We start from the raw sequence: 20,191 nt of genomic DNA, 5'->3' as shown, positions 1-20,191 counted from the left end.
TAGTAGTAATTGAAGAATAAAAAACTATAGGATTAATATTAATATCAACTACCCACCAAACTTACTAAGCGAAAAAACAAGTCAATTTATACCCATTTTTTTATTCTAATTTGCGACCTTTATATCTTCTTATATTGTTACATTTGAAATTTTTGATGTGATGAACCTTTCAATCTCCAAAAACAAAAAAAGTTCAGTGGTGCACCAAAACTACACTAACATCATAAATATAATGGACTATTAATGCTTTGTGTATCATAAATATATATAAAGGACTATTAATGCTTTTTGTGGAGAATAATGATGACTTTAAAGTCTAAATGGAAAGATTAGGTACTATTTTAAGCTTTTTCTCATGATATGTCCCCAAGTCACACTCCTTATTCTTCTTTTCCGATTCGAGTAAAACCCTCCCTCGCTTCACTCCGCCAGCAACTCTTGCCGTGTCTTCAGCCGCAAATTTCTGTAAGTTTCTCGGGTTCCACCAAGAGTTAGTTTTTACATTTTCTTTAATTTTCTGGAAGAAGTAAAACTACTGATGGAAAATACTTTCTTCCTTGCAAATATCTAACTTTGTCCCAAAACTTACTGTCTGTGGCCATTTGTATAGTGAAGATTTTGTAAAAACCTCTGTATCTGTTAGCAGAGCTAGTGAAATTGACATATAAAATAAAATAATGTATGGAGTAATGCACTTTTGGCTGTAAAATTTCAGTAATTCACTAACTTCAATACATAATTTGTATTTATTTATTTTTAGAGTATTTTCATGAAATGTGGTGCTAAAAGGTGCTCTCCATGTCATCTAGTTATTATCTGAGCTTCCATTCATGGCTTGATTGTTGTCCAACAGTTTTGTTATGCTGAAATTATGCTTGTGTATTTGCTGAAATTTTCAAACTTTATTTTGAAAAAGATTTGCTTTTACCTTGTGCCTATGAAACTATCTTTCAGAGAACTAATTGGAAATACTTATTTCTTATATCAAGCTCTGTTAATTAGTTAGTTAACTATGCGTCAATTCCAAACTAGTTGAGTTTGGACATATCAATCTTTATGTAGTTATACTATTTAATGGAAAGATTCCTCTTTTATCCGGATGTTGATTGGCTTAACATTATAGGCCCCTATTAGACTGCCAAATTGTTACTGGGTGATGTGAGAATGTCCTTACAACTCTGTCTGATGTCTGAACTGATATGTGTGTGTGATCACAGCAGTTGGAAAAAATATTGTTTATCTTACGTATGTAGTTGTCTAGATTCATCTGCACAGAAGCATGTACTATAAACTGCATGTATCTTAGCCGAGCAACTCAGAGATGAATCTAGACATGTATCTAAGGTTGGGAACTTGAAAGATTAAGATTCTGAATTAAGAAGGCCCAAAGGAATTACTGTGATTACAATCTGAACATAGAATTAGAAAATATTCCATGTTACTGATGTTTAAGGATAAGTTGATATATGAATCTCTATCAGGTCAATTATACCGCTTCCGTTACTAAAGTTAGATTATCAATTGTTTTCTGTTATGGCAGGATAATAATCTAATGAGTCTTGTCATTGGCCTGAAAAATCTCCTTTATTATTTTGCCATTAATAGTCTGTTAATATCTTCTTATAAGTCCATAAATTTCAGACTTCAAATTTGTCAAGTAGATAAACATTATTATTGTGTTACAAAACGGGTGATGACAGTGCGACATGTCCTGTTTAAGTTTTTGAAGGTTAAGTAATGAATCTGATAACTGAAAACAGATAGACCAACAACAACAACAAACCCAGTGTAGTACCACAAAGTGGAAAAGCAAGTAGCCCAAAACAAAAAAAATTCAACCGAGTTACAGAAGGGACTTTTATATTCTGTAACTTTTTTTCCTTTTGATTTCTCTATGGGAAAGAAGAACAAATCAACTATAAGCAAAATAAGAATTAAGATAATTTCACAAGGTTGGGTTGAGATTTTGACAGTACTTCCTCTTTCCCATTTTCTTTATATATTGACCAACCATTTCTGCATGTCTTTCTTGTTTTATTATAATTTCGAAGTTCAAAACCTTCATTCTCATTGAACAGCAGGATACTAGGGTCATGCATTTTATTTGAATATGAGATTTTCTTGTATTCCTATGATTGCATAATCTCTAGTTGATAAGGCTATTGCTAAGACATCTGATTTCTATAGAATGGCTGCTGCCAATGGCTCAAGTGACTTGTATTCAGAGATGGAGGTGGACGCATTTAGACGTCTTTTCCCTTTGCGCTATCATGAGCAGCACCTTCTTAAATCAGTCCGACCTGATGCTCGAAAGCTCGGAAGCGCTAGAGATACAACACTTGCACTTGGTTTGTCTAATCATCATTTCAACTTATTAGTTGTTATTATATTATATTTTCTCAGGATTTGTCCAAATATACATTTCTATTATCACTGCAGGTGCCGTGGCCTCTGCTGAGGGATCAGCACTGGCAAAGATTGGCTCCACTGTAAGTGTATCCTATGTATCAATTGCTTCTTTAATGTACAGGAGCTTCCATTTTTCACTTGAATTTCTTCTGAATTGATTGATCATCTTGAATCAATTGCAGACGATGCTGGCCGCCATCAAAATGGAAATCATGACACCAACTGTTGAATGTCCAGATGAGGGATCCATAGGTAAAATGTCTCTCATCTCTCAGCTCTTATTATCTTATTACCCATATAGTTTCTGCTTATGTATATAATTATATTGTGATTGCAGCTATCGAATTTCATATGCCTCCCATTTGTTCTCCCCTGGTTCGGCCTGGTAGGCCTGCAGAGGTTGCATCAGTAATTTCAAAGCAGCTGTCAGACACTATCTTGAGGTACGTAGTAATAGCTTGCAGGTGCCCAAAACTCGGAGTCTAAATATCTTTTTTTTTAAATAATCTGAACTTGGAGTCTAAATATTTTTATATTTTTTTTGATAACCGAGAAATCCGTCTGTGACCCGCCCTTTGGACCAATCACAGCCTTCTAAACTCGGTGGATAATGGGCCCGCCCCTCTACCCTTCTCCACTTAAATACCGGGCTTCGCTTTGCATGGTGTGGGGCTTGAACCTGCGACCTAAGCCACAAATCCTCCACCTTTTGCCACTTGGAGTCTAAATATTGTCATCATCTATTTCATTATGTTAGGTATTTTAATATTGACCATGCCTTTTGGTAATTACTAATTTGTTTTTATAATTTTTTGAGCGTCTGGTAATCTGATACAACAAGTCAACAACACAAGTTTTATTTGAGGTTCAACTAGACCCACTTATGATCTGCAGCAAGCATAATAATCTGATCGGGAAAATCCTCCTGCGTCAAGCATCTTGGCCGTGTTTCTAGTCTTCGAAGGGGTTATTACTTATTGTTAATAAATTGTAGTAGCTATTATTACCTGGAGAAGTTTTTGAACGAACTTTACATCACAAGAGTTTTATGCTTTTTAAATAAGATTTCCTCTCCTCGGTCTACAGGACAAAATGTAGACTGGTGCCAACAGTTCATCACGGAAGAAAGGACTCACTAAGTTGGGATCACACCCCTAAAGAAGCTAGAGCAAGACCTAATTGAAAATGAAACAAATTGTTGATTGTGTCATAAAGACCCTTATGTCCACGCCCAATGTCCCCCCGGAGGAATATGTGCATCTAAAAGATCTTTCATACTGTGCCAAACAATATTACCAGACAACCAGAAGCAGCTGCTTCTGGACGAACTTTATGTTACAACTTACAAGGGAGAATATTCTTCTTCTGCTTTCTCCCATGAGAATAACCTTTGCATGTCCCTTTGGGGACATCCGATAAAATAACCTTTGCATGAATCCTTGTTCTTCCCAGAAATTCTTGGAACTTAATCATCATTCGATCAACCCTCCCTAGACCCCACTTGTAGGATTACACCGGGTATGTTGTTGTTAATCATCATTTGATTAACCATGCTTCAGTCCCACACTCGTTGGTGGTCTGCCATATGAATGATCTGACTCCATTTGCTCTGTTTGGAACTTAATCATATCTGTTAATACTACTCCTACAAAAAGCTTTATACCAAGAAGTATCTCTGGTTGTGGAGCAAGTCTAACTTTTCTCTTCTTTTTTTTTTTAAAGTAGAAGTAAGAAAGAATTACTTCGATTGCTATCTTCATGGCTTTGTTTACCCTTCCTATTTTAGGTCTTTCCTCTTGGTTCATCTTCTAATATTTTATTTCTTGACTTTCTGATAAGTATTCCTGTACAATCTCCTTAATAAGCAATTGAAATGTTTGCAGTTCTGGCATGATTGACTTGAAAGAATTGTGCTTGGTTGGAGGAAAAGCTGCATGGATGGCCTACCTGGTAAGTGCTAACGAATGTGAAGATCTTGTTTTCTTGCTTTTTCCCCTTGTTGGTAGAAGAAGGAAAAGTTTGTTCCTTAATTTTACGTTAATTGAAGAGTTAAGTCATCAGAATATGAAACAATGGAAATTTTTGGCGTATCTAGGTAACCATTTTCAAATATGTTACCCCGTAAGGCCGTCCCTCAACACATAGATTTGGACTAGTTTTTCATTTATTCATCGTTGGTTTTTGAATGTTCCCCTTTATTTCTTCATTTTATGCTAATACAAACGCTTTTAGACCATAGGCCTACTTGTTGGTATTAATTCCTATGGCATATGATTAATACAGGACATATACTGTTTGGATGCTGACGGTTCTCTGTTTGACGCTGCATTACTATCTACAGTTGCTGCCTTTTCACATTGTAAGTTTGCTATTGCTTGGATTTTCTTAAGTATTCCTGTAATCATTACTATTCCCATGAGAGACAACAATATTGTACTTTATATCCTGTTTCTGATTTTGAGATTGGAAATGGACCACATGTTAAAACAAAATTTTGGAAAGGTTTTCGATATCAAAGTTGAAAAAGGGTAAGAAAGAAGATGTTTTAGTGATTACAGAAACTATTTATTATACCAAACAGGCGACGGTAAAAAGAGGACCAGCTGTCTGCACAAGTTCTTAGAGCAATTAGCAATATGTTCAAGGAGCAAGTATCTGCAAGAATCTGGCCTGCATATGCCATGTAATAAACCTTAGGGGAAGGCCAGTCTTGAAGAGAATAAAAAGAGAGGGGATGAACTGTTCTTAGTTTAAGCAATAGGTCAAAAGAGCAATCTTCTGCACTTGGTTTTGGTTTGTTAAAAGGAATATCATGCAATAAAATTATGAAGCCATTATTGAGAAAGAGATGAAGGAATGAAGAAGAGTGCACATATTAGGTGCAGTCATGTGATTTTATTTTTAATTTTCTTAAGGTTGCAACCATCCCTGTAGGTCAATAGCTCTTTTTTTGCTATGTGGGAAGAGTGTTTTCTTCTGAAGTGTTCAATATTATATGCACTGAGTTCTTTATAGCTGTACGTATCAGTCTGGGAAAGTTGATTATTATATGCATGGAATTTTACATAAGAAATGATTTTTTTGCAGTGAACATTCCAGTAGTGTCTTTGAATGAAGATGGGCGAATAGTTCTTGTTTCTGAGGACAATATCCAATTGAAATTGGAGAAGCAGCCTGTCAATACAGAGAAAAGAAAACTAAAATTGAACTCTCCACCATTCTCCTTAACGTGCTTACTTCACAAGAACTACATCCTAGCAGATCCTACAGCAGAGGAAGAATCTATAATGGAAACGGCTGTAACTGTGGTATTGGATTCGTCCTACCAGCTTGTTTCACTTTATAAACCAGGGGGACCAGTTCATGCCCATACATCAGTCATCCAGGTTAGTTTGCATCATAATCCTAATGCTTAACTAAATGGACAAGAAGGTTTATTTTTCTCTTCTTTTCTTTACAAGGCACATTTGATATTTATCTTAGATCGTAACTAAAGGAGGTCACTAGATATCGGAAAACTTATTTAATGGGACATTAAGATTTCCAATTGTTTTTGGGCATGTTTTGTAACTGTCTTCCCTCCCCTCTCTATTGAGAAAAGAACAATATAGAAATACCCAGGCATGCTGTTTTTGGATGCCTAGTTTTGGTTCAGGTTTGTATTAAAAGTTATATGTTGTCCAAATTGACCCTTGAGAAACTTTGTCAAGATAATTTTTTTTCTGTTTAATATGTTTTATATTGCTATGATAATTATAAATAAGATTTTTTTAATCAGTTCTGTTTTGTAGTTCAACAAATCATAAGAAAACAAACAAGGAAATTAAAATTTCCCAAACCTGTTTCGAAAATCACTTTTCTTGAGCCGAGGATCTATCGAAAACAGCCTCTCTACCCCATCAAGGTAGGGGTAAGGTCTGCGGTACACCCACCCTTCCCAGATCCTACTTGTGTGATCTCACTGGGTATGTTGTTGTTTGTATTAAAATAATGGTATTTTCTTATGTCATACTCACTTTTCTGGAGACGTTTGTTAACTTACATTCCATTCCCTATTGATCTGCAATGGTTCCTAAAACAATCCTGTTAACAGTTCATTAATTTCTTCTTCAGGATTGCGTCGCACTGGCAAAACGCAGAGTGAAAGAGCTTCAGAGTGTCTTAAATGAAGCTATTTCTGATATGGAGGTAGAGTGAAGTAAATTTTCCTTGCACCATACATAGCATTCAGCTGACAGCTGGTTTCATCTTTAGGATTGAGTACCTGAACAGCTGAACTAGCGTACTTTTTCGGGAAAATGGTTGCCATGGCTTGCAAATTCAAATCTGGTTAGCCATTAATTATCAGTGGGTAATGCATAGTATTTGTTAGTTTTCTTGGTTGTTTCATTTCTATCGTTAGCCTCAAGTGCGATCAACAACTATACTATAGTTATTTCCTGTTGAGTTATAGTGATGACTGGGCAGATTGATATTTGATTTGATTACGATTCACCCATATAAATATTGCGTTATTCTTTGCTTGAAGAGGGAGAAGTAATAGTGGGGTCCTCTATCCACTAATGTGCAGGTTCCTTGAAACTGAAATATTCGTTAGCTAGGCATGCCGCGTGTTCATACTCCTAAATTGTCTGCTGGGCCCCTTTTCTCCACCGACTAAAGCCCACTCATCCATGTCTGTCTCTTTTCCCATCTTTCCCTCTTTTTATTTTTAGGAAAATATTTATATAATATATATATCCGTTACTCACACATTCCTCCATTTATTTTTACGTCCATTATATTAAAATCATATTTTTACTTCTTTTTTTTAGCATATTGTTTCCGTGTTATATACTTTAAATTAATTATACATTTTTTAAATCATTTCACGAGACCTATGACAATGTATCAATCAATTAATATGAGTATTATGATAAAGTATTTATATTAATTATTGTTTCTTGAAGGGCGTGTAATGTTTAAAGTAGACAAGTAAAAGTAAATCGAGAAATATATACTTTTAGTTTAAGGGTGTCAAGATTCAAAAAAATTCTATATTTTTTATTTTTTTTAAGACTTCATGCTAGAAAATACAGTTAGCTGCATCAAACTCATTTTTGGGATTCATATAACTAGTTGAATCTAAATCGCTTGAGATTAAATTATTTTTGTTGTGGTTGTTATTTTTGATTCATGATAATTAGCTCAACAAATGAATCATCGGAGTTTGTTTAAAATGTAAATAATTAATTTAATGATATTCAATTATTTAAAATTGTAACCGTCATACAAAAAATCAAATGACAAATATTTTGCATGTAAATTAAAACAGTTTAACTAGAACTACGAGTCGCATTGATTCGTTTGACATATTTTGAATTTGACAGTTTTAGTTGTAAAATGATAACTAATCATTATATAAAACAATTTTAATTGTAAACTGGTAAAGTTATTCAAGAAAACACAATCTAAATTAAGTGAGGCTAGAGCTGGACAACTTACTAACCACTAGTTATTAGTCAAACAAACGGCTAACAATGCGATTTTCCTATTCTAAGTACGTAGTAGCTTGTTTTACGATGAAGCATAGCATATGACCAAAAAAGGAAAAAAAGGTGACCATATAACCAATTAATTTTAAGGATATTACCACCTTAAATATTACGGAAATTTGTTTACAACATATATGTTATATATAATATATTGTATATTTCGCCTATGTGAACTAAATTAGTTGTTCGAATGGTATGTATTTGTAAATTTCTTTGAAATTATTTCACTGGACCAAAAAAATAAAAAGTCATAGAGACCTAGCTGGACACTAGATTTGTCCTATGATTAATACAAATGGTTGGTGCAACTTAACTTCCGTGTGAACTAAAATGATTACACTTGTCCTTGTTAAGTTTTATTTTTTTGGCATATGTGAAATCATATTATTAAATCATACTTGCTTCGGATTAGTATGTTTTACTTTAATGTAATAAAATTAATTATTTAATTAAGTAATCAATCAATTAAAGTTGATATGATTGTGTAGTTGGAAGAATGGGGCACTTGTAATTAAAATTCTTGGGATCTAATTGGCTTTGTCTTTGCCTAATCAATTTCAATCAATATTCTTCGTACCTAAGGTTGGGATAAATGTGAATACTTCGAGTTGAAGGAATTAATCCACCGGAAATTGCTCCTTCCTTCAACTAACTTGACTGCATAAATCACTAAATAAAAACTAATTTGTGTTTAATTAAACTAATTGATGTATGATATATATTTAATTAGTATTACTTAAGGGTAAATATGTTTACGGAAACAAAATTATGACGTTATTCACTATCAAAGGATGTGTTGCAATGGATGAGACTAATTTTTCCTTTCTTTAATTATATGTCTCAAATTCGAATCATGGATATCAAACAAAAAATTGGTAGGAAATGTTTTTTTTAATATAGCCCTATCCTATGCGAATTCGGCGTAGTCGAAGGATATCTCGATTATTCCATGAAGAAGTGACTCTATTATTGGGAACTTTTTTTACTCTATTTATGCATGGACTATTAATTAAAGTAACTAAACAGGCCAACAGCTGCATAATCTAGGACCACAGAGTTAAATTATGCTAGCTAGTAGCACTGATTTATTCCAAGAATTAGTGTTCTTAAGCTTATCTAATTAGTCTAATATTTTAAAAGGTAAAGCAACTCATTGCAATATGAAGAGTGTTTTAAAAGATTCGAGACAATCATAGAGACTTGATTTTGTAAGATTAACCCATTAATTATCTGTACGTCTTAAAGAACGCATTGCGCATGTTTTAATATTATGTACTACGTACAAGCATTGTTAAGCTCACACCACCAAAGATTGTTGTTAAATTAGGTCTTAGGCCTAACTCACACCCCAAAAGCTAGCTCAAAGGGAGGAGGATTGCCCAAGCCTTATAAGGAGTCCACCCATCTCATTAACCACCGATGTGGGACTTTTGTCATTCTTTAACACCCCACCTCACGCCCAGTGCTTAGCATCTGGTGCATGGGCAATTTTGATTTTGGGGGCCCCAACATCGGGTGAGACGGGCCCTGCTCTGATACCATGTTAAATTAGGTCTTAGGCTTAACTCACACCCCAAAAGCTAGCTCTAAGGAAGGAGGATTGCCTAAGCCTTATAAGGAGTCCACCCATCTCATTAACCACCGATGTGGAACTTTTGTCATTCTTTAACAATTGTGGTAAGTAAAAATCTCAAATTCAATATCCGAGTATAATATCGTATTTTGTAGGGGTAATACTTTACCCTCTAACGTAAATATTTTCAGCACAAATTTAATTTAATTAGACTCCAAAATAAATATCGTACTCATACAAACAAAAAGAAATGTTATAGTTACATTTAAGAAGGCATTTCTCGAAACTGATAAAGTGAATAGAACGTTTCCCAATGAGCAGCGCCTGCACGAAGCACAAGGCAAATCTTGTGTATGATTCCCTCATCTCATTAGAACGTTCTCTTCAATCTGAACAAAATTATTTCCTTCACTACTTCTATCATTATAGTGAAAATCCCAGACGCATGCACATTCTTTTCTTCCTTAAATTAGTACTTGCTAATTTATTTGTCCGATTTTAATGTGATATATATTTTTAAAAAATAAGAATAATTTTTAGATTTTATAATCTTAAATTAATAATATATAAAATATTTTTTAATTTAATTTTATGATATAAAACATGTCATATATATAATGAAAAAAATATTATTGTAGTACTAGTGATAGTAATACTCGCAAAGAGTAGATGCATTATAATGCAAAGAGAAGTATTGAAAATACTCATAAACTTGACGTTAATTATTAATTTCATTTTTTAACTATATATCGACAACCTTAAAAACACTCATCGATTTGACTAACTCAACTTAAATACACCATCCATCTACCATAGAAATTGAAAGAAGTGTGAAAACATGCACCTTTAAATATGACGAGAATTTAGGGATATACTTTACTTGTATAGCAAAATTATGAATATATCTAAATTTATTTAGTCAAATAGAAAACTATTTTTAAGACGGTCAGAAACGAATTTAATAATTCACCTAATTTCACTTTTTTATACATGGAGGCTCTGTTTTTTATACATTCCACAACAGCACTTCCCTCTACTTTCACTTTTTTTAAGTCAGTTGGTGTTTTATTTGAATGAAGCCAAAATTTTGACCAGTCAACTAACTTGACTGATCCCCATGTCATATTCAATTCTTCATCATCAAACATCCTGTCCCACATTTGTTCCATGTGCCTACCACTAAAGAGGAATGGTTTAATTAAAAAAAATAGTAATATTATTGTTATTATATCGAGGCCTCTCATACGTATTATTGGTTCTAAATTGAGATAATTACAAAAACTTTTACTCCCACATTCCTTTTTACTTGTCCATTATATTAAGAACGATTATTTAATAATATTTGTTCAGTTTAAAAAATTAAGGAGATAATATTTCTTAAAATGTGTCAAGTCAATAATAGACAACTATGATTTGAGAGGAAATAACATGTTTTTAAATTATTTTAGCTTCGCTAGCAATACTGTCAAATACAAATTTGGTTCAAATTTAAATCATTAACAAATAAATTTGATTGCTTTCTACAATTCACTTATATTAATCCAAACAAGAAAACATATATGTAGAAATTAATTAGTTATTCATGACAAAACAGGAATATTTTAGTTAAATAGGGAGTACCTTTTATGATATTGTTATTAAATGATAAAGAAATATAGTTTTTCTTTAGTGGAAGTGGAGTAGTATTTTGAAAAAAATAGAGGCAAAATATATATACAAAAATTAGGAGGGAGTATGAAAATTTTGAAATGAAAAAGGAAGGAAAAAAAACAAATCGTTCATAGGATCCGAAGATAATCAATGAGTGGTAGGATCAATGATTGATTTTTTTCTATGAAATGATTATTCATTGTAAATGATGTTACTGACAGATGATGACACCTTAGAATATTATTTCTATGTTCCTGTTCTGTTACTTTGATGACATATACTACTATTACTTACAACTAACAAATTTAAGAATATACTTACTCCGTTCATTTTTACTTTTCCACGATATTACCGAGTATTTTCATCAAGAGGCCATGAGGAAATTACAATAATAACAATTGCTCATCAATTATTTTCTTAGCAAAATAATATTTAATGTGTTTCGATTTGATTTTCATACTCCCTCTGTCTCATTTTATGTGACACCATTTTCTTTTTGGTCAGTTTCAAAAAGAATGTCACATTTCCTTATATGGTAAGTATTTAAAGGTACAATTCCTCTTTTACCCCTGTTGGTCTCACTTAATCTTAAAATAATACTCCAATACATTTATAAGGAGAGAAAAAAGTGAGTCTACTTTTAAAGGACAATTTGATAAATATTTCAAAGTCTTCATTTATTTCTTAAACTCCGTGCCCGATCAAATATTGCCACATAAAATGGGACGGAGAGAGTATCTTTTTTAGTTCATAATATTTTTTAGAAATACTTCAATTCAAATTTTTTCACAAAGATAAAGTAATACTTTGATATAGACCTTTAGTTTAAAATATAAAATTCAAATTATTTTATTAAAATCAGATAATAAATTAAATTATAATATTACTACTCTATTTATATCGCTCAAGTAATTAAACTAGTCTAATCAGAATTAATGGGGGAAAAGCAATCTTGAAGAAAAAGAATTATGTTGTACTCATATGTCAGAAAGTTCAGATTTTAGGTGGACAAGTGTTAGATTCTCCATGTTTGTTTTCACATGAGTATATTTCTGTCAACACATTTCTTCAAGCACAAATTAGCTCACTCCTATATAGCTCTAGTACCACTGTCTCATCACACATGGCACTCATATAACGTAAACTTTGTGTTTAAACAATCTACTCAATAACGATATTCGGATGAATACAATAACTTTTATTATTTAGACAAATTTATATTTATATTTGAAATTTATCAAATATGTATCAATATTTCAAACTAACTAATCTTCAAATTTGGATTTTCCATGAAAACTAATTAGGGTGATAAAGACAAGTCACATGCAAGCAGAGTACATTGGGTTAAGCATGCAAAATAAAGGTGTACCTGATCCAAGTGACCACTTTTCCCTCTTTGTATCATCACTTGTCCATTTCAATTATAGCCTTTAACTTGTAGTCACTCGACATATATATAGCCACGGCTTCTGTTGTTGTTGGGTCCAAATATATATAAATGCACCCAACACCAAAATATTCTTAAAATTATTTTCATTTTTTATTTGAGACCAAAACCTTATTCCATTTGTTTGTGGGGATATTGGAGCCAAGCTTAGGTTCATCATTCAAACATATTTAATTTGTACATGAAAATGAAAATTAAAAGACAATTTTAATAGAACTAAGTTGCTTTTAAAAACAAAGTGCACCTCAATTATTATGTTTTTATTTTAATAATAAAGTTAAGTATAACCGAAATGACATGAGCAGGTACAGGACAAAGTGAGCTTACATAATGGGACAAAGAATGAGATCTCTACATCAATCATATGCTCATTTATTTTTTCTTTATATAATTCTTTTAATATATAATTTCTAATTAAAACTTTTTTAGACATCATATTTTTTACGTATACGCTTTCATTATTTAGTCTTAGTTAAATTAATAACATATATTGTCATTTATTTACCATTCATGAATACCCTTTGACCATAGATATGATTTCAGATTTTTAAAGATTAATACAAACAAGTATTTGTTTATCAATTTAGTTCATCATTTCAACTTTTAACTTTCAAATTCGAAAAATAAGTTCGAAGAGTAATTCATGAAAAGTACTAGTTTTTGCTGAAATTTATATCCAAACACGGAAACACCTAGGAAAATCTAAAAACTTTGTTATCGATTTACATGAACTCATTAATATTTCCTGAAATCCTCCATGTATGTTCAAAATTTTACTAAATACTTGCACATTTTGTTTATTATGAATTTAGTTATTATTATATTGTACTCCCTTTGTCCCTAATTACTTGTCCACTTTTGAATTGACACACCTATTAAGAAATCAATTAATGACATAGTGAGTTTACCATTTTACCCCTATTAATTGTGAAGTGGATGAAAAGTTCTGCATTTTTCAAAGTAATTAGTCATTTAATTGAGGGTATAAATAGGTAAAAAAATTTGTTCTTTCTTGATTTGTCAAAAATGGACAAGTAATTAGGGACAACTATAAATGAAAAAATAGACAAGTAATTAGGGACACAAGGATTATAACTTAATAACTTATAATAAAAGGAAGAAGATAGGAAAATAGAATGATAGAATTAGGAAACTTGAAGCAAGAAGGGACCCATTGTGGGCATATACAGTTAGATTTTCCACTCCTTTGTCCCCTAAATATAACAGACCTAAGCCTTACACGTATTTCCTTATCTTATTTCTCAAAATTTTGCTTTATTTTTCTCTCTCACACACACAATAAGACATTGTACTTAAGCAACAACCCCCCCCCCCCACACACACCACACCCCATCCCCACCCCTACTTTGTCTACATTTATATATATATTGAGTTTGAGAAAGAGGCACTCACAAGTTGTTCTCTCTTGGCTTTTTCATAATTTTCTCTCCTTTTCTTAGCAAAATTCAAATATTTTCTTGTGCTTATTATTCAAGAGATCAATTAAGTACCAAAAAAAACATTAAACCATCTTGGAGGATTAATTAAGTTTTAATTAAGCTCTAAGTTTTGTATTGTTTCTAGCTGTACTTAGTGATGGATCCCTCTAGTGCACAGCATCAACATCTTCAGGTAAATTAATGAAGTTGTATTAATTAGTAGTAGTAATGATGGTTTAATTTCTTTTGTTGTTATGTCAATTAATTTTCTTGGAGCTCTTTTGATTCAATTTCTTACTTGTGTGTTATTTTTTTCATTTTCTATTTCCTTTCTCTGAGATTTTGTTAAAAAAATAAATTCAAAGCTAGAACTACCAATCTTGATATGGAGTGAGTCTTTAATTTTACCCCAAAAAAGAGTTTATTCTATGAATTGAAATACCCCCTAAAAAAGACCTACTTTATGTGCCTAACTTCTAAGGAGAGTAGTGTATACTCTTATTACTTTTGCTAATTTTGTAAATTTCTTTTCTTTCACGACTGTTGCTATATAGCCCAAGAACAAATTAAATTGATGCTAGCTGATCTTTACAAATTTAAGAAAATTATGTTGCTTTTCAAGTTAAAGATTTGATTTTTGAATGTCAAAAGTAAGGCATTCATACATCAATACTATATTCTTATAAGTGGAGTCTGGGAGGTAAAAAAGATCTTCGGTTCAAAGAAATGTATTATAAGTAGGAAAGCAATATATTAAGATACAAGACATTTATATGAAGCAAAAATATATAGCTAATAGTTCTTAACAATGTTTTTTTGTGTGTGTGATATCAAGTTCTGATATTTATAGTTAATTGTGTTGTTTAGGAATTGTCTTCTCAAACCCTAGAAAGCATGTTGGTGAGTACAAAGCCACAACAACAAGATCCAAAGAAGCCAAAGCCACCAGAGCAAGCAATAAATTGTCCAAGATGTGACTCTTCCAACACCAAATTTTGCTACTACAACAACTATAGTCTCTCTCAACCTAGATACTTTTGCAAATCATGTAGAAGATATTGGACCAAAGGAGGAACATTAAGAAATGTTCCAGTTGGAGGAGGCTGTAGGAAGAACAAAAGGTCATCATCAAGAAGTAGTAGTATTAGTAGCCAAGATCAACATTCCATTATCAACACTCCTAATAATCCATTTTCCTATGATTCTAGTGATTTGAGCCTAGCATTTGCTAGGCTCCAAAAACAAGGAAATGGGCAATTGGGATTTGAAACCCATGGTAATATTTCAATGATGTGCAATGAAAATCCAAGTGGAATATTTCTTGATGCACTTAGGGGTAATACTGGATTTCTTGAAAATAATAATCCAATGAATGGATTAATTCATCAACAGAATTTGTACTATGGAGTTGGGAATATTATTAATGGGGACATGGGATTACATAATGTGGAAAATGGTGGATTAGGGGTGAATAACAATGATCAAGAAATGGGATTAATGCATAATTATGATCAAGAAATAAGCAGTGGTGTAACAACATCTACAACAATGACCACAGTCAAACAAGAGATGTGCAACATGACTAAAGATCAAGGTGATCACAGCAGAGTTTTGTGGGGATTTCCATGGCAAATTAATGGAGAAGGAAATAATATGGCTGATTTTGATTCAACTAGGAGAATGTGGAATGGAGTTGGTGGATCTTCTTGGCATGGACTTCTCAATAGCCCTCTCATGTAGTATACTGTCTGACTAATTTAGATTCACGTTGAACAGGATCCAGTGATTAATGTGAACTCACGCTGAGTAAGATCCATAAAAAAACGTTTTTTATTAGGAATTTCTCTATTTTCAGGGTTGGAGTTTGCTAAGCAAAAACAGAAGAATTTTGTTCTTAGATTAGAGTTGAAGGTTAACTTAATGATATTGAGTTGTGTAAAGAGATTTGGTTCACTTCAATCATCTCTCTCTATTTTTTTCTTCTTTTTTGGGATGTCTTTTTTAGGTGTCTTCTTTGTGGATTGACAAACTAATTAATGAAAGTTGATTTATTTTTCTTCAATCTACTTGTACTGACAGACATCCAGTGAATATGTAGAATTTTGTTGGTTTATTTAAGGAAAATGACTTTGATTCATAGAATCAGACATCGATATTTCATAGATGATTAATAAAGTTTGAATTCTTTCATAATGGTGATTGGTGGGTACTACGATAATATTTTGTCTGCACATGATGTTACATTATTAATTAAAAAATGTGTAGCTTGTTTTCAAGATATGCTATCATGATTGTTTCTTATTTTTAGGTCGATCTTATTCAATTGTTTATTTATATTTGAAACATTATGATCCGTCCGCTTATTTTTAGTTGTTCAATATATTAAAAATAGATTTTCATTTGTATTGATCCATTTTCATATTAAGATAAAAATAAATTGTTTCAAATTATTCCTCAAGTCTACTATACTAAAGTCTAGCTTTTATTATTACTCCCTCCGTCCCTATTTAGTTGTCCACTTTAGAAATGACACACAGATTAATGCAACAATGATTAGCATAGTGAAATTACAATTTTACCCTTATAGTACAATTTACAATTCCAAAATAAATTAACTCAAGATAACTAATCAATGTTGGGAAGTTCATAAGTTTATTTACTTTATTTATGACAACTTTATTTAAATAAGGGTATAATAGGAAAAAATTGTTGTCCTTTCTTGATTTGTTAAAATGGACAACTAAATAGGGACAACTAAAAGAGGAAATATGGACAACTAAATAGGGACGGAGGGAGTATTATTATTATTATTATTATTATTATTATTATTATTATTATTATTATTATTATTATTATTATTATTATTATTATTATTATTATTATTATTATTATTATTATTATTATTATTATTATTATTATTATTATTATTATTATTATTATTATTATTATTATTATTATTATTATTATTATTATTATTATTATTATTATTATTATTATTATTATTATTATTATTATTATTATTATTATTATTATTATTATTATTATTATTATTATTATTATTATTATTATTATTATTATTATTATTATTATTATTATTATTATTATTATTATTATTATTATTATTATTATTATTATTATTATTATTATTATTATTATTATTATTATTATTATTATTATTATTATTATTATTATTATTATTATTATTATTATTATTATTATTATTATTATTATTATTATTATTATTATTATTATTATTATTATTATCCATTTTTAGAAACTTCTACCTTTTTACTTCATTTATGACTCGTATTCATAATTTTAAGATTAAATGTGAAAGATATTTATTATTCGAGCAATTCTGTTTGTCTACTGAAGTCTAGCTATGTTCAACGTGAACGAATAGAAAAAAAGTAACGATGGGAGTAGGATGGAATAATTAATGAGATTTGCTGGATTATTCTCTTCTTTCTAAGCAAAACAATGGAATTTTAATGAAGCATGAGCACCAATCTCGGGGTAGATTTTAAGATTTTAGATCTCTCTTCTCTTGCCTAACCAAATCCACACTGAGATTTCAGCGTGACAAAGATCATAATATTTTAATATTGTGGTAAATTCTAAAACGACCAAGATTTTGCGGCCAAATTTAATATACTGTCGGTCAAGAATTATTTCCCATTTGATATTTTCTTATTTGGTAATTACATCAAATAAATAAATATATTATGGATGATATAATATATATATATGTGCCTATATTCATAGGCGAAATCAGGATTTAGAGTTTGGGAGTTCTAAATTTTTGTAATAACTGTCAATTACTTTTGTTAGGGGTTCACAAATAATATACATATATATTTAATTAATTTTCTAGTATAAATATGAAGTCTACAAAAAAGCTATTGGATTCGTCCGAACCCATGAACCTCTACCTAGTTCCGCCTCTATTTATATTTACACTTCTACCACCCTAATTAATTAATATATTGTTTTTCGCTACACCTAAATTTTTAAATCATGACAAGTTAAATTGATTTTACATAAACCTACCATAAAAGTAAGTATAGTAAATTGACATTATGTTTCGATCTCAGTGTGGATCTGGGACCCCCCACCACACACACACACATATATATCATACCAAATTGAATCTTGCAATCTCTTTTTTTTTTTGGCAGAAATTTCGACGTATAATATTTGACGATGTCAATATCCGAAAAATAGTACAAATAATTTTTTATTTTTTATAAATGTCAATTTCCATGTTGATAGCATAATATTCCAGCTGTTCTTTCAGTATTTCTTTTTTTTTTCCATAATTTCCACGTGCATATATATTTTAGAGACGCCAAAAAAGGCATTAGTAAAACATAGGAAGGACAGTCATATATTTTCTCCTGATAGAATGAATTAATTGAATTCTGCCCAAATTCATTGCTCCTAATATTTACTATTTATTAGACAGAGACCGCTCAGCTGCTGATTATGATGTGGTAGGAAGAAAACATGTTCCAGCAAACCACCGCCCAGTTGAATTCTGATCCAACAATGTTGCAATCTTGAACACTAATAAGTTAATTTGGTGAAAGGTCAGACGTTGAATGTGTAGTTTATTCTGGGATGTTGTGCGCACAAATATATGAGAGAGAAATAACGTAATAATTGAAAAGCAATAAACAACATATGAAAAGAATTAGCTATCATGGCATGACTAGTCATATGGCATGCACTAAACCTTCATAAGACAAGACGATACTCTACCCCTACTAGCATTAATTCTACCCTATTATGCAACATTCACTCCTTCCTAGCTAAAGTCAATTCTTCGTTAATATAAAAATGCGTCATATTCCATCTAATTAATCATCTCTCAAATACTTAATTAATTTATTTTGTATCACAAAAGTCATTTAATTTTGTCTAGTTTGACTTTGTTTGTTCTTTCACTGACTATGGGTTAAACACTTAAAATTGATTTAAAGGAGTACAATATACATCAAGTGCTGAAAAATATGACTTTTAGGTCTTGAAACTGATTTTATCCAAATAGTGTATTTAAATAGAAGTATTGAACCTGATAACATCAATAATAGGTTTGGTAAAAATGTTTGATACATCCTTAAAACTACTTGTAAAAAAATATAAATTTATAAATATTTTTACATAAAAAAGGACCAATGATGAAAATAGTATCAACTGGAACTGGAAGTGAAAAGCTGCTAGCTGGATTTGGGAGTTTCAGGGCCCAACATAATTTTTGGGCTAAGACCAAGCCCATAAGTATGGGTTATTGCAGTACCATTTACGTTTCTGGCCCATCCAGCTATTAAAGCCCACATCGACTTCCAATAAACAAATGAATCTTTATAGATATTTGGAAAAATTATCTACCCCGTTGTGTTAGCTTTTACAAATAAATGGACATTATGCTTGGATATATGCGTAGCTAATATAATATTACATTTTGTATTTTGCAAAACCTTCAATATTTTTTATTGTGTGAAATATAATAATCACTTCCACCACTACGTACGAACTCCGTGCTAAATTATTTACAGCAAACAATTTATTTTGATAAAATATGGCTAATTTGTCATTAAATAGAATTAATAATAAATTTACTAACAAATTTATTTATCGCTAATTTTAATTTATGTAGTATGTACTTTCACCAATTTAAAATTTGAAAAGAAAAATTCTCATGTATCTTTATAAGAGGGTCATTTCTTAATAAGGATATGGCCAAAGACAATCAGGGGCGGGTTTAGAGGGGTGTTCACCCGTATCTCTTCAACAAAAAATGAAGTTATATATAAGGTTTAAAAAAAAATCAGTATAGATAGAGATATTTTGAAGAGCAACTTTCACATATAGCAAACACAAAATTCATATTTGTATGCTATAGCAAAGTTTGCATATTTGCGCTCCATAGCAAACATATATATGTATAATTCGCTATACATATACAAAAAAAAACAGTTGTATAATCTGCTTTGGTATACATATACAAAAAGATCAATTGTATAAAGTGAGAGAGACGAATGAGCGAGCGAGATCTGGGAGAGTGGCGAGCGAGATCTGGGAGAGGGGAGAGAGGGGAACGAAAATATATGTATATATACAATTTTCACGCATTTTA

General features: G+C 31.1%; 2 protein-coding genes across 4 annotated transcripts; both read left to right on the top strand.

Annotated features, from left to right (window-relative positions):
- Positions 1-357: 357 nt before the first annotated feature.
- LOC102577904 (3'-5'-exoribonuclease/RNA binding-like protein) lies at positions 358-6,936 on the top strand. 3 transcript variants are annotated; one of them, XM_006365686.2, is made up of 10 exons: positions 358-465; positions 2,188-2,348; positions 2,440-2,489; positions 2,592-2,661; positions 2,747-2,852; positions 4,293-4,359; positions 4,693-4,768; positions 5,497-5,795; positions 6,523-6,597; positions 6,664-6,936. In XM_006365686.2, exons 2-10 carry the CDS (start codon positions 2,189-2,191, stop codon positions 6,667-6,669), a joined length of 909 nt encoding a protein of 302 aa, XP_006365748.1. In that variant the 5' UTR covers positions 358-465; position 2,188; the 3' UTR covers positions 6,670-6,936. The 3 variants fall into 3 exon arrangements, with proteins under 3 accessions (XP_006365748.1, XP_006365747.1, NP_001275445.1); XM_006365685.2 differs by having other exon boundaries at positions 381-465; positions 2,079-2,348; positions 6,523-6,936; NM_001288516.1 differs by having other exon boundaries at positions 435-465; positions 6,523-6,886.
- A 7,083-nt stretch (positions 6,937-14,019) lies between these two features.
- Positions 14,020-16,170, top strand: LOC102603828 (dof zinc finger protein DOF2.1-like). The gene is made up of 2 exons (XM_006365683.2): positions 14,020-14,245; positions 14,920-16,170. The coding sequence occupies exons 1-2, from the start codon at positions 14,210-14,212 to the stop codon at positions 15,790-15,792; spliced, it is 909 nt and encodes a 302-aa protein (XP_006365745.1). The 5' UTR covers positions 14,020-14,209; the 3' UTR covers positions 15,793-16,170.
- Positions 16,171-20,191: the final 4,021 nt, after the last annotated feature.

Source organism: Solanum tuberosum, unplaced genomic scaffold (assembly GCF_000226075.1).
Source record: "Solanum tuberosum cultivar DM 1-3 516 R44 unplaced genomic scaffold, SolTub_3.0 scf00575, whole genome shotgun sequence".
NCBI lineage: Eukaryota > Viridiplantae > Streptophyta > Magnoliopsida > Solanales > Solanaceae > Solanum > Solanum tuberosum.
This window is presented reverse-complemented; position numbering and strand designations above follow the sequence as displayed.